The following is a 27,404-nucleotide window of genomic DNA, read 5'->3' as shown; positions in this document are numbered from 1 at the left end:
TCGCACACCAGCACCCTTGACTCATGTGGCCATGCCAGGGACCCGTGCACACCACAGCACAGGGGCCGAGACACAGCAGAGAGATGCGGGGCCAGACTGCAATTCTACCTTTATGGATTGTCCAGAACAGGTCAACCCACAGACAGGAAGTGGACCAATGGTTGCCAGGGGAGCAGCAAGAGGTGGGGATATGGGGTGACAAAATGCCTTGGAACGCTACAGAGCTGGTGACTGCACACTAACTGTCCACTTGAGGACCACTGATTCTGTGAATCTCACTTCAATTAAACGCAAGTGCAGAAGCTGCTCCAGCCAGCTCAGCCATGGGGGCAGCATCACCCATGAGATGGGCCAGCCCCTTCCTGCTGCTCCCTGTTCTGGATTCTTCTCTGACAGAGGGGCTTCCTTTTGCCTGCAGCCCACCTCCCATCCCTGCCTGTGTTCCAGGCTCCTGTGGTGAAGTGGATGTGAAAAGAAAGCCACAGAATGAATCTAGCAGTGGTTCAGGCTGCATGCGAGGGCACGAAGGCCTCTGCTGGCCTGGTGCTGCCACCTGCCAGGGGAAGGCCATGCCCAGCCTCAGGAGGTTAAAAATCAGAGGTTTGCTTAGCATCTAGGAAAGCAGAGCGGACCAGCTCCAAGCAGGGAGGGTAGGGGAAAGACGGGACTTGCAGGCTTATTTCCCATCCTGCTCGCGGGCAGCCACGAAGTTCAGCAGGTCAATGGCAGTGACGACCCCAAACACCATCTGCCGCTCACTGGACTTGCCATTGCTGTCATCTGAGGAGGAAAACATGGCCACTGGTCAGGAGGCGCCCAGCCCAGTGTTTTCTGCAGGCTGCCCAGCAGGGAGGGTGTGCCAGCCTCTCCCCAGCCTCCTGCAGGTGGTGAGAACCAGGCAACCCAGGTTCCCGTGCCGTCTCCCTCCAACCTGAGCACGTGGCAGAGCCAGACAGTGGGCTGACCCAATACAGGCCCCCAGCATGGCTGGCCCGGGAGGCGCCACTGCTGGGCTCAGGCCCCGGTCACACCTGAGGCCTCACCACCTCAGGACAAGCCTCAGTCCTCTCCATGCCCAAGGCACCCTAGCAGGAGACTCAGAGGCCAGCTCAGCCTCTGCCTGATTCTGTCAGCAGACAGTTCTTTCTCCTAGGCTCACGCTTCAGATCAGCGCCAGCCCAGCCCACATCACACAGCCAGCAGGCAGAGAGGGTGGTCGTGGTGGGTACGCTTGGCTGGGTCCCAGGGAGTCCAGAGGTCCGCCCAGATAGTATCGGGATGCGTCTGTGAGAATGTTTTGGATGAGCTCAGCCTCAGAGTCCAGAGACCCAGTAAAGCAGATGCCCTCCCCAGTGTGGTGGGCTTGTCCAATCAGTCAAGGGTCCAGACCAGCAAGGTGGGTCTCCTCAAGGAAGGAGGACTTTTCCTGCTTCTGGACTTGACTGACGTATCAGCTCTCCAGGGGCTCCAGGCTGCCAACTCACCCCACAGTCCTCAGGACTGGTCAACCTCCAAATCAGGTGAGCCAGTTCCTCACAACGCATCCCCTTCTACAGATGCATACCTGTCAGCCCTTTCTCTGGAGCGTCACTGAAGAGCCACCACCAGACACATGGCAGGGCAGCAGAACTACCCAGAACTGTTCTGTTCTCACGAGCAGGGACCCTCAGGACTTGGGGACCAGGTGGGCAGGGACTGTGGTGCCCAACTAGGGGCCTCAGAAAAATGGAACCCAGGTGAAATCAGTGGCCTGTGTTTGGGGGACACGGTGAGGCTTGTCCATGCTGCCTTTGCCCTATGGACCCCCTGAAGCCTGGCTCCACAGAGGACCAGTGGTATTTGAGGTCTGCAAACCCTGTGGTCTGTCAGCCATTCAGCTCTGCCAGCGTCATGTGAGGAGAGCCCCGGGGTGGGGACCAGCAGGCCAAGTTCCAACAAGACCTGCTCTGTGGGACTGGGGTGTGCTCCACGCGGAGCACTTGCCTAGCGTGTCCAAGGCACGTTCCATCTCCAGCATTGCACAAAAACCAAAACACTTCACGGACGTTGACGTGGGAGTCCACTTTTTTCTGAGACGTTCAGATATAAGCAAATGTGAGACGGGAGGAGCACCCCCACCCAAACTCAGGGTGGGACCCTGATGCCGGTTGCCCTCAGGAGGCTGTGGTTCTGACCCTGAGGGCCGTTTTCAAGGGGCAGGATGGACGTACATACCTGCAGGCCCCCCCACCACTCCTGACCAGGCCTGGTCCCGTGCTGCAGAGCCAAGGACGGGAGAGGGTTAGATTGCGGTCACCCCAGGCCCTCACTGACCAGCCTTGCCTGGGCCGGGCTTACACACTCCCCTGCACTCAGCAGGCTCTCTGTTTCCCAGGCACTTAAATCCGGGGCCCTTACTTAGATTGTGAGGAGGATCTTCCTGGCCTACAGACGCCTGGGAAGCAGCTCTGTGAGCAGGGAGCACGGATCCCCAGAGCTGGCTGGAAGCAGACACCAAGGTGTGGCCATGAGTAGTCCCTCTGAGCCATCGGGGCTTCTTCCAGGGCAACCCCTGAGGGCAGGGCTCTCAGGTCACTGTGGCCTCTCCTGGGGATGGAGGACGTCGCCAGTAGCCATGCAACCTGGAACACCAGTCTCTCTGGGATTGTCCCTTATGATCCTGGAGACGGGCCAGGTGTAGTGGCACACGTCTGTGATACTCACTGCTCAGGTTAGATTTTACAGTTCGAGTTGGGGATGTGGACGTGGTAGAGTGTGTGAGGCACAATCCCCTGCACTGCAGAAACAATCCCTGCGACTGCCTGCCTGCCACCTGGGGACCACGGGCCACTAAGGCTAAGCCTATGCACTCCAGCAGAGGAACCCCAGCCCAGACGACATGGGGTTCACCAAGCACCGCCTGTCCTGGACGTCCCTTAAGGCACGGTGGGGATCACTGGCCCCCATGGTTCAAGAGCCTGGGGTGAGGGAGACGGAAGGTCAGCACCATCCACTCCCTGTCGCCCACGAAGGACAGACCCACCTGCCGCACTCGGAAGGACTGTGCCCTGGGGACCCAGGCCAAACCAGCATCCCACCCCACAGAACGCAGAGCACTGTGTGGCCCCACTTACACTGGATCTGCTCGTGGACCACCAGGGCAAAGTGGTCAATCTCCAGGACGTGCGACAGCGTGCCCAGTGTGTCCGTCAGGTGAATCTGGAAGAGAAGTCATGGAGTGCTTACCTGCCAGAACCTAAGGGCTGTGGGCTACGGCAATGGCCACCGGCCAGTCCCTCCATGGAAAGAGTGCAGGGGAGTAGAGGGCTCCAGGGCACTGCCATGCCAGTCAGGGTGGCGTGGCATACATGAGAGACCTTGGATGAGCTGCCAGTCAGGGAAGGGGGGTGTTGGCACACGGTTTTGAGGTGGATCTGAATGGCAGCAAGCTGTGTGAGCCCAACTCTGACCTGTCAAAGGTGAAACCAGGTCAGGGTTTGTAGGGTGGTGGAGGCGGGATTGGTTCTGGAACTTCTAGGCCCATGCACACGGGGTTCTGTGACACCGTAATACTTCCACTGGAGAAAAGCTTGCAGCCCTGAGGCGCACATGGGACACAGGATGCTGGCCCGGGAATCCCCCTGCTCTCTGAAGGTGCCCCCACCCCACAGCCCTCACACCCTTCCCAGGGCTTGGTGAGGAATACTAGTCGGTCACAGCTAGACAGATCAAAAGGCCATTTCCCAATCCCCCGACACACCAGGACCTCGCTGGGTACAGCCACCTCACTCCCCGAAGCCACCTCCAGTGAGAATCAGCATCAGGCCAAGCAGGACAAGTCAGCTGGGGTGGAGCAGAAGTCGCCTCTGCAGGCCAGAGCGTGCCTAGGCCAGGCACAGGCAGGAGAATGCACAGGAGGCCAGAGAACAGTGGACAGACTCCACTGTGAGGAAGAAGGCAGGTTGGGTGCATGCTTCCAGGCACGTGGCGTGGACAGGTCAGTGGTGGGAGGGGAGGGCTGGGGGGCGGGCAGGAAGACTGGGGCTGATGGATGTGTGTGGATGACCAGAATCATCCAACCACACCTCAGTGAAGAACAGCAGAGGATGGAGGAAGGAAACTTCCACAGGACCGGGGGGACAGTGGGGTAGGCTGAAAGGCTGCCCCAGCTGCAGGCTGACTGACATCATGCCTCCTTTCAATAGACACCAGAGCCTAGGACAGCCCCCCAAGCAACAAAGGCTCAAAGAAGCCAGGTGTGGTGGCACGCGTCTGTAATCAGAAGGCTGAGACCAGAGGATCAGGACTTCAAAGCCACCTCAGCAACTTAGGGAGGTCCTAAGCAACTCAGTGAGACCTGTCTCTAAATAAATACAAAGACAGGGCTGGTGACGTGGCTCAGTGGCTGAGTGCCCCTGGGTTTAAGCCCCAGTACCAAAGAAACAACAAAGGCTCCAATAAATACCCTCCCTCTGCAGGTACTCTGCAGATGAGACAGAGGGTCCTATGGTCAGGGAGGCCCAGGAGGCCATGTGAGCTGTCACCTGCCACAGGGAAGCCATGCCAGAGGGAACAGGAGGACCGGGGAGAAGCAGAGGCTGGACTCTGGGCATGTGGAGGGGCAGGGGGCTTAGATTTTGCTCCAGGTGGGCTGGTTTGGTGGGAGAGACCGCAAGGGTCCTGTGATGACCACAGAAGAGGCAGTGATGGGTGATGGGAGGGGAATCTGGCAATGTTTCGTGGGTGTGTGAGATGGCGGAGAGGGAAGTCAGACTTGCTGCCTGATCTGGGCAGAGCCCCTTGGCTTTGCAGGGTTAACAACCAACACCCCCTTTTGCCAGTTCATGGGATTTGTATGGAATGCCAGGTGCTGCCTGGGGCCAGCAGAAGCAATGCCAACCCAACTGCTGCCAGGTACGGAGGCAGGAGGCCCAGAGAAGTCAGGGTCTGAGCAGTAGGGCCCAGCTCTGAACCTTTAGTTCTTGTCAGGTGATTGGCTGCACAAGGTGGTGTCCCATGGAAGCAGACACAGCAAAGGATGAGGCATGCACTATGGAGCACCTGGCAGAGGCTGAGCTGGTGGTCCCGGGGCTGTGCTGACCCCAGACCCCATCATGCAGTGGCTGAGGGGAATGGCCCTGGTCAGAGCTGCCCCTCCTGGCTCCTCCTTATACAGGCAAAAGCCCTTGGCCTTTGGCTTTGATGGGCTGCAGCTGGCACCCGAGTGGTGGTGTGGTCAGGGACCCTTGCCCAGGAAGTACTTATGCCCTGCTCTGAGGACTGGGCTGGGGCAGCCAGTGGTCTACTGAAACAGGGCTTACTGGTTTGAACTGCTTGTAGATGACTTTGGAGACCTGGTCTGAAGGCTGCACCTTCCCAGCAAGCAGGGATGACAGCATGTTCCCAAGAGTCACCATTCCCAGGATGGCTCTGCAGGGACAGAGAACAGGTAGGGAAGGCCGGGGTCAAACTCGCCCATAACTATGGCTGGAGCACAGAGATCCCACAGGGAGACTGGAAACTCAAATTCCAGGTTGTGTCTGTTCCCACAGGTGTGGAGAGTCCCAGGACTTTCAGTGCTAGACGTGGGGCAGCTGGTCACCTTGCATAGCTACCACGGACTTCCCCTGTGAGACACACCTCAGGGGGCCTGTCACGGGCAGAGGCCCAGTGCAGGGCTGCATAGCTGGGCACCAGGCAGGCAGGACGGCGGCACTGGGCCTGAAGAGTCCCCGCCCCCGCTGCTCCAAGGGGCTGCCCAGGAGGCAGTCTAGGTTCTGAACACCGCAGGGACCACAGCCTGGCAGCGTGGGCCTCAGCTACCCTGTTTGGTGACACCAACACAGAGGGCCCGGGGCTCCCAGCAGGGCCCAAGAACAGCTCCACCAGGTGGGGGTGGGGGAGGGAGCCGAGACTGACCCTGACTCCTCCACCACAGGCGCCTGGTCGAAGCCCTTCTCACGGAGGATGGTGATGGTGTGCTCACAGGTGACCGTGGGCAGCACGGTCAGAGGGGCTGACAGGCTCAGTTCCTGAACTCGCAGGTGCCACCACCTAGGGCAAGGACAGGGCCTGGGCTCAGAGCCTCACTGCAGGCATCACGCAGGGGGCAGCCGTGCCTCTGCCCAGGACACCCGTACCACGGCCTCTTCACTGAGAGGTCTTCCTCCTTCAGAAAGCCCTTCTGCAGCATCCACTTGTCACTCAGGAACTTGGACCTGCAGGGATTGGGGTGTCACCAAGGCTGAGGCTCCCACCTCGTCTTCTGCACATGCCAGATGCACAGGTGAAATGCACTCAGGGACATGGTTCTAGGGAAGTCCTACACCCCTGCCTGGACCTCACCAGTCCAGGGGACAGGGAGTGGCTGGCAGAGGCTCCAGGGTTAAGAAGGGCCTGGACTGGGAACTGCAGGAGGAAGGGGTCTCTGGTCAGCCAGGGCTCCGTGCCTGGGCTGACGAGCTCAGAGCCTTGGGGGAGGTTGTTCTCCAGGGCCTCTGTGATCCCTGGCCCTCTAGGAGGCCTCTTCCTTGGCCTCCAGGTCTGTCCTGGCAGAGGAAGTCCATCCCGCTCAGCCAAAGGGCAGCAGAGCCAGTCACACGGCTACTGCGACCTCCTAAGAGGCAGCCAAGGACCACCACAGCGCGGGGGGGGAGTGCACCAGAGGCCCTCACTGCCCTGCGTGCGCACACTGGCGACCACTCTCCAGCCAGGTCGCTCACGAGCCCACACATGCAGACACGGCGGGCCAGCCAAGCGCACAGGGAGACTAGTGCTGCGGGGGCAGACGGGAGCCCTGCTTGGGGCAACTTGGCAGTGGGGACCCAGAGGTGAGTCATCCCACACCTGGGAACCCAACTGGGGGTTGCCCACCCATCACGCCTGCCCAGCAAGGACAGCAGGGGCCATGCAGGCTCAGGCCACGGAGGAAGCCCTTACACAGGGGAGGGAGTGGGTGAAGGTGTCTGTCACCCCACCCCCTGCAGAGCAGCTTCCTCCAGCTTCAGCTGGGGTCCTGGATGAGGCATCAGGGCCACAGCAGGAACTGAAAGCTGACTGGCCACTCAAGGAGCCAGGTCTGTCCTGCAAGTCTACACGTCAGTGTCTGGGGCCTTGAGGCCATGGCAATGGTGTCACAGCAGGGCTGGAGGGACCCCAGCCAGGACTGTCCTGCCCAGGCTTTCCCAGGTCCAGGCCAGGAGTGGGTGCAGCACCTGAGTAGGTGTGAGGATGGGCAGGTGGGCCAGGGCCTGCCCGTGAGGACACTGGGGCCACACACCTGGCCCACGGAGCAGCGGCCAGTGGAGGAGATGCACTCCCGGAGGCAGCAAGGGCCCCCCCCCCCCCCACCGCCACTGGCTTCCTGCTGTCGGCTCCCGGGGCAGCGAGCGCAGTGCAGGAACAGCAGCACTGCGACAGGAGGCGACGGAGAGCAGGGCTGGAGGACAGGGAGCACTCACATGTAGTTCCGCACCGAGTCGGGCAGGATGACCACACAGCGCTGACCCTCCTGCAGATCCTGCGCCGCCTTCACAGCCACAGCCATGGCGCTGCCGGAGCTGCCGCCTGCCGAGAGGACCACGCAGCTGGCCGTCTACAAGCGCCCACACATGTGCACGCGTGCCCAGGCCCACTCTAGGGGCTTTTGGAAGCCCAGCAACGTGTGTGCTCACGTGCCCGTGTGTGCGTGTGGCATGCCTAACATGCTCTCGAAGGGCTGTGGGCACCATCAACAGGGGAGCCGGCCCGCAGGACCCCTGTCCTCAGGAGCATGACCTCCCCGTTGTGTGCAATGGCTCAGCTTCACAGCTTGGCCTTCGCTGAAGTTGAAACATGAAGACCCAGGAGGAAGGGGGTCTTTCTGCTTGGCCTGGGCAAGGCTGGCACCAGGGAATGCCCACGGTGGCTCTGGGTCCCAAGCAAACACCCTGGCCCTGAACTGAGTGCCGGGGACAGCCTGCAGTCTCAATGGCTGCTCAGTCAGCCCACGAGGCAAGCGAATGATACCAGGTCCCACTTTATAAACGAGAGGCCCAGTCTCAGCAACACTGACCATGCCAGGCCCCGGGGCCTGAGCCCAGGGTCTGAGGCTGCCCCTCCAGCTGGACCACACCTGGGCTACATCTGCCTCAGCGCCAACTGGCTGCAAGAGCGCAGCCTGCAGGCAGACATGCCTCTCCAGGGAGGGGTGGGCCTGCTGCCCAGCTCCCAGGCCCAGGCTTGTCCCACTGAAGGTGGGGACTCTGGTCCAGCACCAGGGAGCGTCACCTTTCCCTAAAGTGTCATTTTGCAGGTTCCTGTCATCAGCAGGGGCTTGGTCCCAGGTTCCAGGATGGGGCTGGGGCGCAGGACTGGCTGCGTGGAGGCATTCCCCATACTGATGTGGCACTCCAGGTGTGTCTGCAGTGTGTCCCCCAGAGTCCCCTGGGGTTTCACCAAGGTGGCCCCTGATGCCCTGCATGGTCTCCAGTACTGGAGACCACCCCGGCTGAGGGCTCAGGTGAGGCCCATGGACAGTACTAGGTGGGCCTCTGGGTCCACAGAGAAGGGGGCTGACACGAAGTGCCATCCTATCTCCCTTGGGCCACAAAGGTGGAGGGAGATCCTCCCCAGCCTCTCCAGGGCACAGCAGGCACCCTGTCCTGGCCTTGACTAGAAGAGCGTCCAAGAGTTCTGCCTCCCCTAAAGCACCCCACGGGAGGGCACCTGGGAGCCCTGCCCTGCCCTGCCCTCCCTCACCTGCGCGGGAGCCGTGGGTGAGAGCAAGCAGCTCAGGGCAAGGCCAGGACAGACGGTTCCCCGGCAGCGCACTGCTGCTGGCGTGCTGCCCCAGGATGGCCTGGGAGCTGGCCCAGGCCATGGCCCTGGCTGTCACCGTCCGGAGCCGCAGTCACTCACCACACAACAGTCCTTCCTGTGCAATCAGCATGCGGGCAAAGGTGAAGGACTCCTCGTCGTTGCTCTTGAACCACTTGTCCACCACCTGTGGCCAGATGGGGCCTCCTCAGACCTCTCCAGGCAGGCGTGGCCCCCAAAGGACCCTGCACTCATGTCTGCAAACCTGGGGCTCCCTGCTCTCCTGTTCTGACGTGCCTCCCAGCTAGAACCCCCGCCAACCCATGGCGCTCCTGCAGGGCCTGGAACCCTCCCAGGTTCACCCGCTCACCTGCCCAGGCCACCCCCATTGCCTCCTCTGGAGCTGCCACGGCAGGGCCAGGGTGTGAACTTGGATCCAGTACTGCACCTTCCCAGGATTCAACCCTGAGGACACCTGCTCTTATTTTTTTGAACCCAGGGGTGCTCTTCCACTGAGCCATATCCCCAGCCCTTTTTATTATTTTGAGATGAGGTCTCACTAAGCTGCTAAGGCTGGCCTAGATCTTGTGATCCTCCTGCCCCAGCCTCCTGCACAGCTGGGACCACAATTGTGCACCACCACACCCAACCTCAAGACCAGAGCCTTCGAACTTCTTACGCCAGTGCTTGCTCTTCCGTCCCACTCAGTGGAAAGCCAGCGCCCAGGCACTGGGCCATAGCTGCCTGGCAGGGCAGAGCTCTGGCCCAACCTACCGCCCTGTCCAGCACCGTGGGGATGAAATCATAGCCAATCCCTTCCACCTCGTAGAATGTCTGCTCCGTCTGGTTCAGCTCTTCTGGTTCTGCGAGGATGGACCCTTCCGGGTCCACCCCAATGATCTGTAGGGCGGGTGGTTTTAGTGTCCACATGGGAACCAAACTTCATCTGGACGTTTTTGGAGCGGCCACCCTCCACTGCAAACTCACACCTCTTAACGACCAGCCCACAGGGTACACACGCTGCTCTGGGCTCAGAGGCAGGACAAGATGCCCAGGAAGTCAGGCCGAGAGGACAAGCTGGAACAGCCCATCCAAAACAATGTCCTGAGCAGGACTGAGAGGTGATCTCCAGGGGTTCCTCGGGAAGGCACCCCCAGTATTGGGGCAGCCAGGGCCTTAAGGGACAAAGGGCAGCTCTGGGCACCAACCTCTTCCTGGTAGGCCAGGTTCTGCTACAAGTCCCTCTTCAGTCCAGCCCTAAACTCCAAATCCAGGGTCCTTCCCAACTCGCAAACCCCCAGGCAAACTGTCCTCCAGGTGGGGGCTCCTGGGCTAACCCTCGGTGTCAAAGTGGAACCCTCGTCTCCACTTAGCACAGAATCCCCGGGTCACGGCTGGCAGAGGCCTCCCAGCCCAGAAGCTCCTGGACCGGGCACCACTCCCAAACGCCTCATGGGCAGTGTGGACACAGCCCCCTACAGCCCCATGTCCAGGAGCCCTGCAGCCCCGGCGAGAGGTGCCAGCTGGTACGGGCCACCACCCCGCCCGACCAGCCCCGCCCTGGGCCCCACTCACTCTGCACCCAGGACACTTCTCCTTCAGCTTCCTGGCAATGCCCGTGATGGTACCGCCCGTGCCTGCAGTAGCCACAAGCATGTCCAGCTTTCCTGGTGGCAGGAGAAGGTTTTCAGGCCACAGTTGGCCAGCCCACCAGTCCTCACAACAACCAGAGCAAGTGACCAGTGACCAGACGCTCCCAAGGAAAGCCCAGCCACAGCCCAGCCTTCACGGGTCCAGAGGACAGAGACAGAGCTGGCGGGTTTTTCCCTGCTCTGCTCAGAGACCCCCGGCCCTCGAAGCGCCCCCATGGTGGAATGTGTGGGGCTGATGCCCACGGGGGTGTGGGAGGCAGGACTGTGCTCCATCCCAGGCTGACTGATTCTTGGTGACAGGAATAAGCACACCGAATGTTAAAAGGAAACGCAGCAGACAGCTCGGGCTGGGCTCCTGCACGGCCTGACCCCCCAGACACTGGGAGCGAGTCTGAGCACGGGCTGGCCGGGAATGCCGGCAGGGCCCTGCCAAGCGAGAGAACGCTGGCTCGTAAAACAGGGCGAGCAAAGGCTTGGACTTCACAGCCTGGCACCTGGGCCAGTGCCAATAGGAAGCCAAGGCCCCCGCCTCCCAGCACTTTCCCACAGGGATCTGTTGGAAAGCATCGCCCCCAACCCCCAGGGGCCTGGCACTCACGGGTAGACACGGTTCCAAGGAGCCACATGCCTGTACGGACAATAAGCTAATTGCGGCCTCACTACCCAGCTCAGAGAGGAGGGAAGTATGCATTCACTGCCCAAGCTGGAACTTGGTCCCAGCGGCCCTTCAGCAATGTGGACCCCCCACGTGTGAGACCAGCACCAGCCTGGGCCCTGAAGGTCTGGGGCAGAGACAGGGACAAGCAACAGCCCAAACCATGTGTTAAAAGTGAGGCACAGGAGAAGACCAGGACACCAAGGGAGGAAACGGTCTAGAGGCCATTTCAGAGGGAGGAACATCTGAGTGGGTTTTGCAGGGTGGACAGAAGTTCACCAGGGAGAGCACAAGAGATTTCTACCCTCAAGGGCAACCAGGGACAAATGCAACCAAGCTAGCAGGGGTGGTAGGCACACACCGTCACACTGCTGCAGGATCTCCTCCGCGGTGGCGTCGTAGTGAGCCAGGGGGTTGCTGGCATTGCGATACTGTGCAGAAAGAGCATGGACCATGAGCTGAGGGCCGGGCCACACCTACAGCAGCCACTGTCATCCGGCCACAGCTCAGGGTGGGCCTGGGAGGAGTCAGCAGCACAGGAGGAGCCAGCAGCTCCAGGAGGGAGTCCCCACGCGGCCCTCCAGAGCACGCAGCTTCAGACGTGCTTCCTGCCTGCAGAGTGCTCCCGGGGCCTGGTGGCCAAGCTGAGCTCTGCAGCTGGCAGCCACGGCAGAGCCGAAGGCCCCTCATTCCAGGGACCAGGAGCGCCACAGGCCCGGCACCGACACGCCACCCAGAGCCCACAGAGCACCTGGCTAGGTGCAGGTCAACTGGCAACGCCCCAGGCTGCCACGCCTCACCTGGTCCAGGATGTGAGAATTGGGGATCTCGTTCTTCAGCCGCCACGCCACCCCCACGTGGGACTCCGGGGAGTCGAACCTGGCGTTGGTGGGTGTCCTCACGATCTCTGCCCCCAAGGCCCGCAGGACGTCCACCTGCAGGTGGAAAGCCACGCCTTCGTCCTCCCACCGGCCTGTGCCCAGCACCCATGCATCCCATGCCCGGCACCCACCTTCTCCATGCTCATCTTCTCGGGCATCACGATGATGCAGCGATAGCCCTTCACAGCCGCGGCCAGCGCCAGCCCGATCCCTGAGGGAGCGGGAGGGTGAGAGGGGCCCTGCCCACCCCACCCTGCCGGGCTGGCTGCCCTCCTGCTGGGCCCTGCACCTACCTGTGTTCCCAGACGTCGGCTCGATGATTGTGTCCCCGGGTCTCAGAGTCCCAGCCCGCTCGGCGTCCTCGATCATCCGCAGGCTGATGCGGTCCTTCACACTCCCGCCCGCATTGAAGAACTCACACTTGGCCACTGGGAGCCACAGATGGATCAGGAGGGAGGAGGAGACCCCGACCCCGAGGACTCCCGCTTATCCCCGTTACCAGGGGTGGCCACAGGTTGGGTGTTCGCACGTCCTGGAAATCGCCCCTCCACTCCTCTGCACCTGCCCCTGGGAGCTCACAGAGCAGAGCCGTCCTGCTGAAGCCCACCCATGCACCCCTACAGGGCACAGGGCTACTCTGGGTGAGCGAGGAAAAGGCACCAAGGAGCCTCCACTGGGTGGAGGGGGCAGGGCGACACCAACAGCAGCACGTAGGCCTGTAGCAGTGGCTGGCTTTGAACCCACACCTGAGCCCAGGAGAACCGGCTGCCCGATGGACCATCCTCTTGCTATCCTTGGCCATGGCCGGGGTCACTGGCCGGCCCGAAGCCCCTCCTGACGCTCCCAGGCCAGGGCTCTTGCTTGGGCTCTTCCTTCATGGAAGGCCCTCCGCCAGCTACAAAGTGTTCAGTTTTCAGGGGCTTGGGGGCACATTAAGTCTGCACCAGGTATGATTTGAAGAATCCTGACTTGCAACACCCACAAAATTACCCCCATTGGCTTGTCCTTGTTTCTGAAAACCCCCACCAAACACTTCACCCCAGAAGTGCTTAGAACCAGGCGGAGGTGCTAAGTGCTGAGTGATGCCTGCCCCCACCCGAGAAGGCCTGCACCCCGGGCCCTGCTTTGAATCGCCCAGCAGGACGATCTAACTAACTAGCTGGGGAAGGCCCCGGGCGAGACGTGGAACCCAGCGTGGAACCCAGCGTGCCCTGGTCAGGTGGCCCACCTCAGAGGCCACCGCCAAGTACAGATGCGGTCTGTGCGGATGGCTGGTGCGGCCCTCGCCAGCCTCCGCCACCTGACTGGTCTCCCTGCGGGCTGCTCTGAGTAGTCCAGGCGCGGAGCTCTCTAGGGAATTCTCCCCCGGGGAGGGGCGGGAGGCGGGCCCCACAGGGCTCCAGCCCTGGCCAGGGCTGTCTCGTGACGCCCCTGTGGGGACACCGCCTCTCCCTGCAGCAGGGGTCTCAGGTGCCCGCCCCAGCCTCCTCCTGGCCCATGGCAGGTGCTGGCCGGGCCCGCTGCCCTCTCCCCCTGGACAGAGGTCCCTCAGGAGCTGCTCGCTGCTGCCTGGCTGTGCCTGCCCCTTCTGCCCCGGGAACGGTGCCCTCAAGGCTGCCCCGCCAAGGCTGAGGAAGGCCTGGGTGTTCCGGCGCTGCAGACCCCCAGCTCCCACGCTGCCTCACCAGGACTGGCTGGACAGGGTCCCCAGGGACGAGTGAGACAGACAGCGCTTCTCATCCCGTCACACCTCTACCTAGGACTTGCCCACTCCCCCTGAAATGGCCGGCGGGAAGCCACGGGCACAATCGGCCGCACTCCTGCCTCTGGGGCCTTGCACCTGGCTCCTCACCCAGCTCAGCACCCCTGCCACAGCTCCCTGCCCTGGGCACCCTCTGACGAGCCCCTGTGCGCTTCCTTCCTGAACTGATGTGACCTGTGCACCCAGAGGCTGCGGCTCCCTGTCCCACTGCCTCAGCCCGGCCTCCACGGGGGCCCGCCGGGCGGCGTGGGGCCGGCACTCACAGAGCTCGCACTGGAGGCCGGCGTTCTTCCCGATCTTGTTGATTCTGACCATTGGGGTGTTCCCGATTTTCCTCAGAACATCTGGCAAGATTTTTGGAGATTTTGTCCTAAAACAAAGAGGGGGTCCACAGTTACTCAGAAACAAACAGAACCACACACCCACAGGCTGGCAGCCCAGCTACACTTCAAAAAAACGAATCAAGAACCAGGGGACTGGCTTTAAGGAAGGGTCTAGACGGCCCAACAAGCCACATGTGGGAGAAGGTGACGCAGCGGCCTGGTCTGAACCTGTCCTTTGGTCATGAAGACATTATCAGTGGGAATCTGGGTGAAAGGCGCAAAGGACCTTTATCATATTTGCAACTTCTTGTGAGTTTTGAATTATTTTCCAGTAAAAAAGTTAAAATAGCCAGGTGCAGTGGCACATGCCAGTAATAATCCCAGTGACTTGGAAGGCTGAAGCAGGAGGATTGCAAGTTTGAGGCCAGCCTCAGCAATTTAGAGAGACCCTGCTTCAAAATAAAAAGGGTGGGGTGTAGGTCAGTGGTAGAGCACCTCCTAGCATGCAGGTGCGCTGGGTTCCAGCCCTACAATCACAGGAGGAAAAAGAATCAAAAACAGACCTTGACTTTGAAATGATGAGCAAGCCCCTGTTTCTAGAAAGTCTCTACTGGGATCTGACGGCTAGGATGGCTCTTCCCCTAACTCTGACGTGGGGGAGCCTCCTCAGACCCCAGCCAGCAAGGCAGACCTCAGGACGAAGGCTCAGCAGGACTCTCCACCCCCTGGGACCAGGACAAGGCCAGCGGTTCCACCCGACAGTGACAGGTGACAGGGAGGATGTCGGGCCAGTGTGTGTCCAGCAGCTCTGGAGCGTCTCCATGTACACAAAGTGCAGCCCAGGCAGATTCCCAAGTGACCTCTCTGTGGCTCCCTCCAACCCCAGGGGCTGTCCTGCGGGCTGCCGGGTGCTCGCCACGTTCCTGGGGACACAGATCCTGGGCCCTGGCTTCCTCGCTCCCCCACGCCCTCACACTTGCGTGCCCCACCACCAGCCCACGCCTACTGAACAGACTCCCTGGAGACGGGTCTGGGGCGAGCACTCCCGACTCCCCATCAGAGTCAAGCAATGCCAGGAGGGTGCACGACCCGCACCCAGGCGCGGCACCTGCCTGCAACACCAATGGAAGCGGAAGCGATGCACGGGAGCCCGACCACAGCCTTCCCGGAGGTGAGGACAGGGAAGAGGAAGACCAGGAGCCAAGGGGCTCTGGGTGGTCCTTGGGTCAGCAGGGTCAGGCTCAGCACACGGGACCCAGCCCCCAGGGAGAGGTCGAGGACAGATGGCTCAGGAGCACTCACCTGGCAGGGCCCACAGTCTGCGGGTGACGGGCTGATAAGGTCCCGATTTGCCCTCAGCGTGAGGGCTCTTGCTTTCAGCCCAGGAGGCTTCAGGGCATCCCCGGATCTTAGCTTAGACCCCACCTTCCTTGCCAGAGCCACCTTCCTGCCTTCCCCGGAGGCACCCACAGGGCCCTCTTCATGAGCCCACACCATCTCGGAAACCGCTGGCACTGTCCCCACTTGCCTGCTCTATCTCTGGCCCCACAGGGTCTGCCTACCCGTAATCCCCAGGGACTATGTCTCCCCCAGGGGACCGTGATTCATTGGGGGCCTCCTCCACACCTCTCCTGACCTTGGGGTCGGATGGCAGGGCTGTTTCAGGACAAGACTGCCCCTGAGGCTGGGCTCAGGCAGCCCCCAGAGACCCACTGCCCCCGCAGCCCCGCGGCCACACCCAGCCTCCCGCGGGCCTCTCGCCCACTGCTCTGGTCTGTTTTGGCAGTGAGGACTCATCCCTCTGGCCAGCTGCCTGCATGGTCTGCGGAACTTCCAGGCTTGTGAATCTGGGAATGAGCCGCACACTCTCTGACCACAGGCACTGGTGGCGGCAGGCAGGGAGGGAGAGCAGACGCGTGAAGGCGTGCCCCGGGATCTGTGTGTGCTGCCCGGGGAGACTGCGCTAGGGAAGGAGTCGCCAGCAGCAAGCCCAGGGGTTCTCGATGGGAAAGGGACCTCGGTCTCCTTTCTTTTCAGATACACCTTCTACACTTAGACTGGGTTGTGAAATAGAGCAGGCGTGCAGCGCACGGAGCGGACACGCGGTGCTTCTAGCGCAGTTCTCTAAGATGAGACCTTTGAGGACATCTCTACCCAACGAGGGCCGGCCATCCACAGGCCCTGTGACTCCACGGGGCCACCACGGAGGGATCCTCCATGCCCTGCGGAGTCTTGAACAGAGGCACGGGCCCGCCAGCCTGGGCAGCTAGGTGACTGGGGTGGGGACACCTCTCCTGGCCACTCCCAGCATGCACCTGGGCATGCCAATAAGCGTCCAGGCCTCGCTGCAGACAGGCCTGGGCCTCAGGCTTGCCTGGTCCTCCCAGCCCCGCCCCCAACCCACCCTTTGGCACCCACAGTGACCACAAAGGGCACCCTACCCACCCCAAGCCCTCCTGGATAAGGCTTCCAGGTAACAAGCTGCTCCCATCAAGGTAACGGAGCAGCCACCTTGTGATCAGAAGCATAGACTTACAGAGTGACATGGTGATGCGGGGAGTCGGTGACAGGCCTGCCCAGCTGCCAGGTGCACCTGCTGGGGGTGTCAGGCGGGATCCACAGATGCTCCTTGGCCTCCTTGTCCCCTAGAGGTCCCCTCTCAAGGCTCCCTTTCCCCAAGTGGTGGGGGCACCCTGCAGACCCCTCTTCCGCCTGGGGTGTCTCCGAAGGCATGCTGGGATCTGGCAATACAAGGGAGAGGTGTCAGCTCAGGCTCCAATGCTGCTGGATTCCAGCAAATTGGGCTGTCAGGAGCCCTTGGGGTGCTGGCTTCCACGAATCAGCCCAGCAAGAAGAGCGTAGATGCACAGGCTCCAGCTGCCACAGACGACAGTCTGGCTTCTCAGAAGGTTAAACATAGAACTGCCATATGACCCAGCAATTCGACTCCTAGGCATCAATCCAAAAAATGGGAACAGATATTTGCACACCCAAGTTCATGGCAGCATGATTCCCAATAGATCAAAGGTGGCAGATGAATGGATAAACCAAAACCGGTCCATCTGTGCGATGGAGTACTCTTCAGCCATGAAGAGGAAGGAATTCTGAAACCGGGCAGCAATTCCATCATGAGGTCACCGGAACAGGCAAACCCAGAGGGGCCAAAAGCAGAAGAGAAGCTAGCAGGGTCATGGCAGGGGGAGAGTCATTACGTGGTGAAGTGCTTATGTCACGCAGTGGGACCCGTAGAAATGGATCTGACACGAAGTCCAGCCAGCCCTCAGTGAAACCAGCTGCTGAATTAAAGGGCTCAGAGGGCTGGGGCCAGGCTCCGAGGCACAGCCCAGCACGCGCTTCCATCTCCAGTGCCACAAGCAGCCCAGGAGGAACCGAGCCAGGCCACGCAGGGTGCGATCTCCTGCTGCGTGTTGCACCTGGGACATGGCTCGAAGCCCATGGGAGGATGGAGAGGAGCAGGGGTCCCAGAACCGACAGGGAGGAAGACGGTGAGGTGTGAGGGGGGGCCTCACCCAGTTTACAGAGGATGGCCCACCTTCTCAGGAACACAAGGCCAAAACAGGGCTCCTGCCCAGGCGGGCCCCTGAGCTGCTGGAGCAGCCCAGTGGACCCCGCGGGTCCTTCCTGATCTGCCTGGCCCCTGGCCCAGCATGGCGAACAAAAACCAGCATCTTAAGACAGATGAAGCCATAACAGGAAAAAAGAAAAGGACAAAGGGGAGGACCAGGGCTCCCAGGGGAGGACCAGATGCTCCGAGGGCAAGGCCTCCTCACCTCAGCTGTAACTGGAGGCTTCCCCGCCTGGCAACTGCTGTTGGCAGCCATCCCCGGGGCCGAGGAGGCCCCAGCGGCCCCCTTCCTCCCAGCACAGCCCTGGGCAAGCGGCTACAGCTGCAGGAGGCAGAGGCCAGGTGGGCAGGGGAGGCTGGGCCAGTCTCTCTGGCCTGTCCATGCCTTTGCAATTCACCAGGAGTAGCCACACCACCCCAGATGTCCCTGAAGCAGAGCTGCTGGCGAGCTCTTCGAATCAGACTCGAGACCCTGCTGTTGGAATCGCTTCTCAGGAAAGACATGCCTGTTTCCAGAGGCTGGACTCTCCCCTCAACCCAGGTCACCTGGAGCTGTGCCACGTTCTTCCCCAACATTTTAAAAAGGCCCTGCTCTAAGTACGACATACAGCCGCTTCCCTCCAGGGGCCACCTGATGTCTGCAGCAGGTGATTCTTCTGGCCCAAGATCCCTGTTCTACACTGGCATCCTCCACAGAGGCCAACGGCTGGCCTCAGTTCCCCAGGCTGTGGGACCAGCCAGAAAGCCTTGTAGACCCTGGCCTTGCAGTTGCAGGTGGCCATGCGCTTCCTTTTTTGGCATGGCCTGGGGTAATCTCCCACAGGTAAAGGGCTGCTGGATTCAGATACCATGGGCGGAGTCACCACAGAATCCAAGTCAGGAGGCAGGAAGTTGGCTCTGCAATCAGGTCACACCCAAGGGCTGCAGGGCTCCCTGGGGTCTTACCTCCAGGTGGCTAAATGCACCCATGTCCTGGAGAGGCGGGCTCAACTGGTTCCAGCTGCACCTTAAACCTCAAGCCACCCCTGGGGACACCACCCTGCAGCCCTGGGGACACCACCAGCAGTCCAGAAGGGCCCCGTTTGGGCCAAATGGGTGGACTGCAGCAAGTCCTCTTGACATGGGAACTGTCCAGTGGGATGACATAGAGCATCCGGAACCATGGCCGTGTGGCCTCTAGAAGGGGCACTCAGGGGACAAAGGTTGGGAGAAGTACACCCAGAAAATCCTTGGGAAGTTAGTCGCTCTGGGCTCCCTCCCTCCCCTGCGTTGCCTTGGCATCCCAGGGGCTCAGCAATCCACCTCGCCTGGGATTCAGGGGGCACCCTCTAGCCCCAGACACCCAGGATAGAGCCCTGCACACCGGTAACAGTGTCCACTTCGTGCTTTGAATCAGCCCTGCTGCTCCACCACTGCGACTTATGTTTAAGATGGACACCTTTCTTCTTTCCCTCTCTCCCTGCGCCTCCCTAGTCTCTCCCCTCCCTAATCTCAGGTGAAACAAGATCACCTTTCCTCCCCGTCCTGGGGACAGTTATCTGTGCTGAGCACACACCCACCACAGGGAGAGTAATCCTGACTTTGGGGATGGCACAGAAGGTCTCAGGAATGGCTGTCTCCCCAATTCACAAGTGGATCACAACTCCAGCAGAGAACACGTGGAATGCAGCCCTGAGTCACTTCTTCAAAAGCCCCTGCTCCTGCTGAGGGGCAGAATCACAGCTCTGGGACAGGAGTCCCCTGAGTTTCTCCTTTGCTAGCAAAACAAGAAGCCTTCTTTTTCCTTTTTCTCAAAACCATGTCCTCCTTATTGGATTTGCATTGGGGACAAGGACAAAGATTTTGGTAATAAATCTGGTGGCCCAGATGGGACGCGAGAGCAGCCCCCGCCCCAGCTTTCTTGGGCAGCCTGGCTCCCCAGGAACCCCACTTCCATGCTGAGGTGCGAGGTGCTGGTGAACTTGTTGAGAGCCGACTGCAGGAGAGTTAGCAGATGGTGAGTTTGCCTGGGGTCGAGCCAGAGGGGCTGTTCCTGTGAGTGAAGGGAGGACTGAGGGACCGTCCAGCAGCTGCCGAAGCCCCTTTGGCTTTAGGGGACTCTCGCCTTCTCTCCCTGAACTGCACAAGTTGTTCTTGCGGTTGCTCTACTTTGGGTAAAAGGAAACTGAGCTCAGGAAAATCATGACACCCTCGGCCATTGGTGAGTCCCCCAGCGTGCACACCAAGACCCTGATTCCACACATCCGATTCCTCTTCATGGGGACATCTGGTCCCTCTTTCTGGGGACGTCTGTGGCACCAGTGGTGTAGGAATCACGGTTAAGTGGGACTCAAGAACCCAGGGATATGTACTCCCTTCTGATCTGTCCAGGTTCCCTCTGTTGGTTGGCCTTGGGTTGGGGATTCCCTCTGGCTGTCTCTGGTTTGGTTTAGTTTGCATCTGCTACTGCCCCTTAAGACATGGCCAGTACTGCACTGGTCCTGTAGCTAGTCTCTTGGGAAAGGCCTTGGCTGGTCAACTTAAAGGTTCCCGTCTGTCGGCCATGGTCTGGGCCTCCTCTCTGGTTGTCTGTCTCTCTCTCTCTCTGCTTCTTTTCTGTACAATCTTGCACTTGGAGTTGGTCTGCAGAGGTGACGTGAGTTGAACAAAGGGCCACCTGTGAGCCTATGTCTGCCTGAGACAGTGTGAAGGGTCATGGAGAATAACATTCCTACAAGACAGCTCCCCAAGAAAATGGGGGAATCGGCCAAACATTAAGCCTCCCCCTCCATTCCTGATAACAATGGGCCCTAAAGGAAAGGGGCGGATGTGGAAGGCCAGGCCTAAACCTTGACCTTCCCTGTGGCAACTTAGTCCTGAATGACAATGGCAAGATTTGAGGACTCATCCTCAGGGTCTGGTTTTAACCCGTAGACTAGCCCCTGAAGGTGGGTTTCCAGTGATGACATCACCCTCATTGTACCCTATAAAGCCAGGATGCCCTCTGTAACTGACCGTCATTTTCCCATCTGGAAAGTGGACCTGAATGGCGCCGAGTCCAGGAGGAATAAGGTCTTCTCTGACTCCGGAGGTCGGCTCGCGTCCTGCGCTTGCGCTACAACGCCTGGCTTTTGAATAGCTTTCTGGATTACTGTGCAATCTTGCACTTGGAGCGGGTCTGGCAGAGGTGAGTGAGTGGAAGAAACCTGTACCTGCAGTTCTGCCTGTTTCAAAGGCTCCCGTCCCTCGGCCCTGGTTTTGGTGGTCCTCTCGCCTGTGTTTTGTCTGTTACTGGCCCTTTAAGACAAGGGCCATGCCACATTGGTCTGACTGGTGCTCTCTTGAGCAGAGAGATCTTGGCTGCAGGGCCACCTACAGGGACGAGCCTGTCTCTGAGAAAGAGGGCTTGCTGTCACACAACCTGGCCTCGGAATGGCTTTTCTGGGTGAGTACACAATCTTGAGGCCGAGGTCGGTCTGTCAGGGTGAAGTCGGGCGAGAGCTTCTGCTGCACAGGCGTCCACCAGCTGCGTGAGGAGGCCTGAGCCCTAGGCACTGCCTCTGGGTGCAAGGCCAGCAGGACACCAGAAGACCCAGGGCTGCTGCTCCCAGCACTGTTCCTCAGCCTGGCCCCGGGCAGCCGCAGACCATCCCCCTGTGGTCAAGGACCCCAGTCCTACCCTGGGAAACAAATTCCCAGGAAAGCTGCCTGGGCCGCAGGAAAGGGCTCCTCCATCCATGGCAATGCCTAGTACCAGAAAAGGGCCCCACGGCAGCCTCTGGGGACAACTGGCAGTGGGGAACCACTTAACGCTGACGGCACTGTGATGGCGATAGCGGAGACAGGCCAGGCTCAAAAACACCCTGTGCGCCAACCCCGGGGTGCACCCTGGGAGGAAAAGATCAAGGCGGTTTTCCTATGCTGGACTGCCCACCTCTCCTGGGGTGAACTTGTGTAAATTACATGCACAGATAACGTTCCTAAGGACTGCTGCAGAGTATTAACTTAAGAAAGGGCCCAAAACTAGAAAAGATCAAAGTTACAGGTATGGAAATATATTTTAGTATGGAAATTTAGAAGGTAAAAGAAATGTTTCCCGATGAGAAAGTATTTTATCTGGTAAAGTGATATTCTTGTGCTAAAGTCCAAGATGAAAGAGCACAAAACTAAAGATGAGAAGAAGTTGTGAATATCTAAGTAAGTTGCAGAAGGTAAATCTCAAAAAGTTTGTGATTACATTAGCTATACTTAGCTGTCGTTCAAGGTTATTTGAACTTCAATGCACTGGTATGGAGCAAAACCCGGAACACTGATCTGCGCTTATCTATCAAGATACTTTTCTTGTATCTGTTAGGTTTTTAAGTCTTAAATGATTACTTTGTACCTGGTCAAACAAACAACTATTGTTTCAGGTTATAACAATATAGTTGACATACTGCATATGTGACTAGGTATGTATGCATCTGACAACTACATCTATCTGAGCCTGGTCTACAAAGTTCACAAAATGAAGTTTATCTGGGTTCACTGGCAAGGCGACCAACAGGCGCTCTCTCCATTGGATCTGACATAGGAGAGTCACACCGTCATTTGAAGGCCTGTCTTCTACCTGCTTCCTTTGACCAAGTCAACTTCTGATCATTAACACTGTTTCCTTAATGTCCGAGATCAAGGCTACCTTTTGATTTTTGCAAGTACTGCTAACCCACGCAGATTATTATTACCGTACGCTATGGATTCTAAATCACACTTAAAAAGTTAAGCTTAGGGGAGCACTTTACGAAGCTGGTGTTCTCTAAACTATCTGTAGCAGTAGTCTCCTTCAGATTTATGTGGAAATAACATATCATATGATGTTTTATGGCTGGATAAAGGTAACCTGTTGTCAATAAGTTATATATACAATTTTGTGTTACTTTTTTCACTGGAATAGGAATCCAAATGTATTTCTGGAAGGTAACAAGGAGAGCCTGATCTATTTAAAGGTCACATTTTAAAGCATGGAAACATTTTGCCACTTTTTCTACAAAAAGAAAGTTAAAAGCTCTCTTGGGGGCTGAGGTTGTTGCTCAGTGGTAGAGCCCTTGCCTGGCAGGTGTGAGGCACTGGGTTCGATCCTTAGCACCACATAAAAATAAATAAAAATAAAGGTATTATGTCCCTCTACATTTAAAAGAATATTTTTCAAAAAGCTCTCTAAGTCTTTGTTTGATTCCTGTTTCAGATGTAATGTATTTTTATTTGTCAAGGGCCCCACCTTCCCTGAGACTAGGCTCCACCTCTCAACTTGCTCCATGTTAGAATGGCTCCTAAGTACACTAGACTTCAGCTTGCTTAAAGTTGTGTTCAAAAGATTGACTTCCGGGCTGGGGAGATAGCTCAGTTGGTAGAGTGCTTTCCTTGCAAGCACAAGTCCCTGGGTTCAATCCCCAGTACTGCAAACAACAACAACAACAAAAAAGACTGGCTTTGTTGTAAAGATTACTGTGATCTCAAAATAAACAGGATATAACAACACATAAGTAATGGTTTAAGATTCTAAAAATCATTCTCTAGGTTCATAGCTATTATACAAACTGAGTATGCTTTTGCTCTGTTAATTTCATTTTGTGTTTTCCTTGTAAATTGTGTAACTGTTGCCTGTTAGTGTTTTGCAGAGGTACTGCTTCTAATAAAACAACCTGAGCTAATTTGAGGCAATAAGCCATCACCTACAGGGCAGATAGTATGTAATGCTGACTGCCAGTACCAGCACTAACCCCAATTAAATGAAAGGAGTAACTGTAAAATTATAGATATTGAAGTTACAACCAGTTACTGCCTCTTTAAGACTGGTGAGACTGGCTTGCTGGGTGTTTAAAACCAAAAACTTGGAGACCAAAGTCCAGGAAGTAAAAGGGCCAAGGAAAAGGCATCCAACATTTTGGACCTTGCCCTCCAAGGTCAGCCAGGACGCTTTCTCTGGGCTCTGCAACTCTGTTGAGTCACCAGACCTGCTGACAAGATGAGATGGAGAGGACTCTAGAAAATAGGAATATTCGGCAAAAAGGAGGGTCATCGGAGACAGAATGTCCCTTACGCTTCCCAGGGAAGCCCTGTGTGGTCAGCCAGACCCCCACCCACTCGCGGGGCGGCCCCACTGGCAGAGGAAAGCTGAAGGAGCCAGGAGGCTTTGCACGTGTCCCCAAGAGTGATCTCAGGAATCTCAGCCGACTCTTAGACAGGAACAAGGTCGGTTTTGACCAACTTGGTCGTAGACTCCTGGCAGGAGAGTGTAGTACAGCCTGAGCGCAGTCCTCATGGACATTTAAAAGGAAAAACAATGGTTTTTTAAATGCAACTTGAGGTGTACACTCGTGTCAGCCCTAACACAAGTCAGTAAAGCTGGAGGCCATGAAGGAAGGGTTCCTGTGTGGGCGTGCCAAAGAGTAAAGATCACAAAGGACTCGAGTCACAGGTTTGTCCTGAGTTACTCTGAGTCTGAGTCCCAGGCCTACAAATCTTCCTAACCTCCTGCATTGATGAACTCAATCTGTTTTTCACTGATATGATCACAAGCCACTGTCTTCATGGTTTTCAGAGACTGGCTGAAGTACTGATTGCTTTTCTGCTAATTCTTCATAAAAAAGTAGTGCTTTGCCGTCTTTATTGTTGTCTTAGATGCTCCCTGCCCCATGGGTGCCTTGTCCAGTCCCTCCACCTGCCACTGTGGACCTCTGACTGCTCTGAGGCTGAAATGCCCTTAACTGTCCCCGCGGCGCCTCGAAGAGAACAGGACTGGGGTACTTCCCCCAACTTCACCCCTCTCAGCAGGAAGCAGCTTGGAGGTGTTGGTGCCCACTTTCCACAGAAACCGACAGTGGGGACATGTGTCCATCGTCTACCTGATGCTTTGAATCAGCCCTGCTGCTCCACCACTGCGACCTATGTTCGAGATGGACACCTTTCTTCTCTCCCTCTCTCCCTGCGCCTCCCTAGTCTCTCCCCTCCCTGGTCTCAGGGAAACAGGATCACCTTTCCTCCCCGTCCTGGGCACGGTTATCTGTGCTGAGCACACACCCACCACAGGAGAGTAATCCTGACTTTGGGGATGGCACGAGAAGGTCAGGAATGGCTGTCTCCCAAATTCACATGGGATTTACAACACTAGACAGAGAACACGTGGAATAATAGGATTTGAATCACTTCCTTAAAAGCCCCAGTCCCCTGAGGCAGAATCACAGCCTGTGGGACAGGAGTCCCCTGTGTTTCTGCTCTGCTAGAAAAGCAGTAAAACTCTTTTTCAAAACCATGTCCTCATTATTGGATTGGCATCCGGGATAAGGAGCAAGCGGTAACACGCCCGCCCCCTCCAGCACCACCTCACATGCCAACCCCGCAACTATTTCAACATTTACCCCCACCCCACATTATTTAAGAGCAATTTGGGGAACAGTCTTTTCCGCCCCCAAATGCAGCGAAAAGTCAATGATCCACTCCAGTAGACCGTCTCTCCGAAATTTCCACCCCGTCCGGGCTACGAGCTTTGGCGCTCACGGCCAGCCCCGTGTCCTCCGCAGACCGGAGGGCTGGGGTGGGGGCCCGGGACTGGAAACCTGGTTCCGGGCTTTAGGGCCCTCCTTACTCTGGGAAAGGGAAGGCTGACCGCGGGACGCGCAGGGCGCTGGGAGGACCCACCGCCTCGCCGAGGCGCGGAGGACACCCGGCACGTGGGATGGCCCCTGCTCCGCGAGTCCAGGTGCAGATGATGCAACTCGGCGCCCACGTGTGGGAGTGCGGGTGGGTGCGATCGCGGCCGGCGAGGGTCTCGGCGGGCCGGAGCTCACCTGTATGCAGACACCGGACAGCGGGCGGCTGGGCCGATCCGGTCCGACTGCGGGGCGGCCTGGTGAGCTGCTGCCCCAACAGTGCCGCGGAGGAGATGAAGACCCAGGGGGCTGGCGGGCCTGGCGGACCCGGCGGAGGACAGTGGGCGGAAGCGATTGGCCCAGCGGCGGAGGCGGAGGGCCGGTGCCGGCCAATCTCCGGGCACAGAGAGTCCGGCCCTCGGGCGCCGTCGGCCCCGCCCCGCGCCGCCCCCTCCCCCGCGCCCCTGCCCCGCAGCGGTCTGCGGGTTCAGGCCGGTCTCCAGGCGACCCCCGCCCGCCCGCGGGCTTCCGTTGCCAGGCTGCCCGGCCCCTGCCCGCCCCGCCCCTCCCTCCCCGCCCCCACCTGGCCCTGGCGTCCTGCCCCGCTCGCCCCCCAGCCCCCCGGTTGTGACGCCACCGCGGGGGGCGCGCGACCCCTCCCCGGGCCAGCTCCCGGGTCTCAACTGGGAAACTCGCGGCACCTGGGGAGGATGAGAAGGGTTTCTGCTGAGTCAGGGAGCGAGCGACTTCCGAAGGGGAGGGCCTGCCTAGGATGGAGCCCAGCCCGGGTTTGCCGCCCGGCGCGGGCGGACCCCGTAGGTCCAAGTCCGGGCCTCGGGACGCTGTGCTTGCCGGCGGCCACTTTCCCTCCCTGGCTCCGCGATTGCGGGGCTTGGTGACCGCTCCCGCTGGACAGAGCAACCTGACGCTCGGAAGGGCGCTTGGCCAAAAGTCACGGAAGCGGTGCGGAACGGAAGTGTCCCCGCAGCTCTCCCTGTACCAGGGCTCCAGAGTGGACGGCCCGAAAGGGGCGCCGACGGCGAGGCGCGAGCCCTGCGCCTCCTGGCTTAGGAAGAGGCCGATCTCGGTTCCTCCTCCCGGTTGGCTGAAAGGTGGCCCCAACTCTTGAGTTACTCGGGGACCTAAAACGAGTGATGGGTCTCGGGAGGTGCCCGCGGGTGTTGACGGGGTACCTGCGCGGGGCACCTTCGCCAGCACTTACTCACCAGGCCCGGAGGCTCAGCCTGGGGAAGGGCGCAGGAGTACAGCCGAGTCTCCCTCCCCAGGGGCCCCGACGAGAAGAACAACGCGCAGGCAAGAGCGGCGAGCTAGCTCTGGACCCGCAGTCCCGGACGTCTTCCTGGACAGGCGGCATTTGAATGGAGACCAGGAGCCACACCTTGTTCTGGGGAGAGAATGTTCCAGGCCGAAAAACCGCCCAGGTAATGCCTGGGGCAGGAGCAAAGCAGGTCAGAGAAGGTGCAGAAGATCACGAGAATGGAAAGAACGCGTTGAGGGAAACCGGTGGGGCAGGTCCGGCCTCCAGGGCCAAGACAAAGTGGACATGAGACCCTAGAGGGTTTCAAGCTAGGAGGTTTTGAATATGTTCTGATTTTTCTTTTAATCCCAGCATTTCTTTTATCATAAAAGTGGCAAGTACAGCACAAAATTCCCCAGGCACCCTCCTCTCAGTTCCCCCAATGTTAGATTCGCCAACCAGGGGCCCTGTGAACAGGGCACACTGGGGAAGAGGTCTCTGAGGTGTGGTGGAGGAAGAGGGGGAAACTTTCCGGCTAATCCCATGTGACAGGTGGCCCGTGGGAAGAGAAGAGTCTGGCCGTGGAAGTAGTGCTGGGCTGAGTGCCAGGAGGAACAAGACTCAGGCCGCCAGAGGCCTGGGCAGCCACCACACCTCATTGCACTGGTAGCCTGTGGAGCTGGGGCAGGACACATTTGTGTTTGTTTTAAGCCAAGTTTCTGGTAATTTGTTATGGCTGCCCAAATTTTTTAAAAAAATGTTTTAAATTTCAGACCATCAGAAAAGTGGCAAGAAAAATACAAAGAATTACCAGAGCCCGTTCACAGAATTTTCCAAATGTTTATATTCTTATTAGTCTGCTCCTGCCCCTCCCTGTTCCCTCTTGACACGCACTGTCAGGAGCT

General features: G+C 58.7%; 1 protein-coding gene across 5 annotated transcripts; it reads right to left on the bottom strand.

Moving 5' to 3' along the window:
* Positions 1-97: 97 nt before the first annotated feature.
* Positions 98-26,064, bottom strand: CBS (cystathionine beta-synthase). 5 transcript variants are annotated; one of them, XM_079100668.1, is made up of 17 exons: positions 25,926-26,064; positions 16,585-16,789; positions 13,989-14,095; positions 12,257-12,391; positions 12,095-12,174; positions 11,883-12,017; positions 11,444-11,513; positions 10,351-10,442; positions 9,550-9,675; positions 8,878-8,962; positions 7,440-7,545; positions 6,120-6,197; positions 5,899-6,033; positions 5,301-5,409; positions 3,114-3,198; positions 2,215-2,256; positions 98-780 (listed from the first exon to the last, which is right to left on the bottom strand). In XM_079100668.1, the coding sequence occupies exons 2-17, from the start codon at positions 16,779-16,781 to the stop codon at positions 677-679; spliced, it is 1,686 nt and encodes a 561-aa protein (XP_078956794.1). In that variant the 5' UTR covers positions 16,782-16,789; positions 25,926-26,064; the 3' UTR covers positions 98-676. The 5 variants fall into 5 exon arrangements, with proteins under 5 accessions (XP_078956794.1, XP_078956793.1, XP_078956795.1 ...); XM_079100667.1 differs by lacking the exon at positions 25,926-26,064 and adding an exon at positions 25,440-25,555; XM_079100669.1 differs by lacking the exon at positions 25,926-26,064 and adding an exon at positions 25,291-25,372.
* Positions 26,065-27,404: the final 1,340 nt, after the last annotated feature.

The sequence above is a fragment of the Sciurus vulgaris genome (assembly GCF_902686455.1).
Source record: "Sciurus vulgaris genome assembly, chromosome: 10".
In the NCBI taxonomy this organism is placed as follows: domain Eukaryota; kingdom Metazoa; phylum Chordata; class Mammalia; order Rodentia; family Sciuridae; genus Sciurus; species Sciurus vulgaris.
This window is presented reverse-complemented; position numbering and strand designations above follow the sequence as displayed.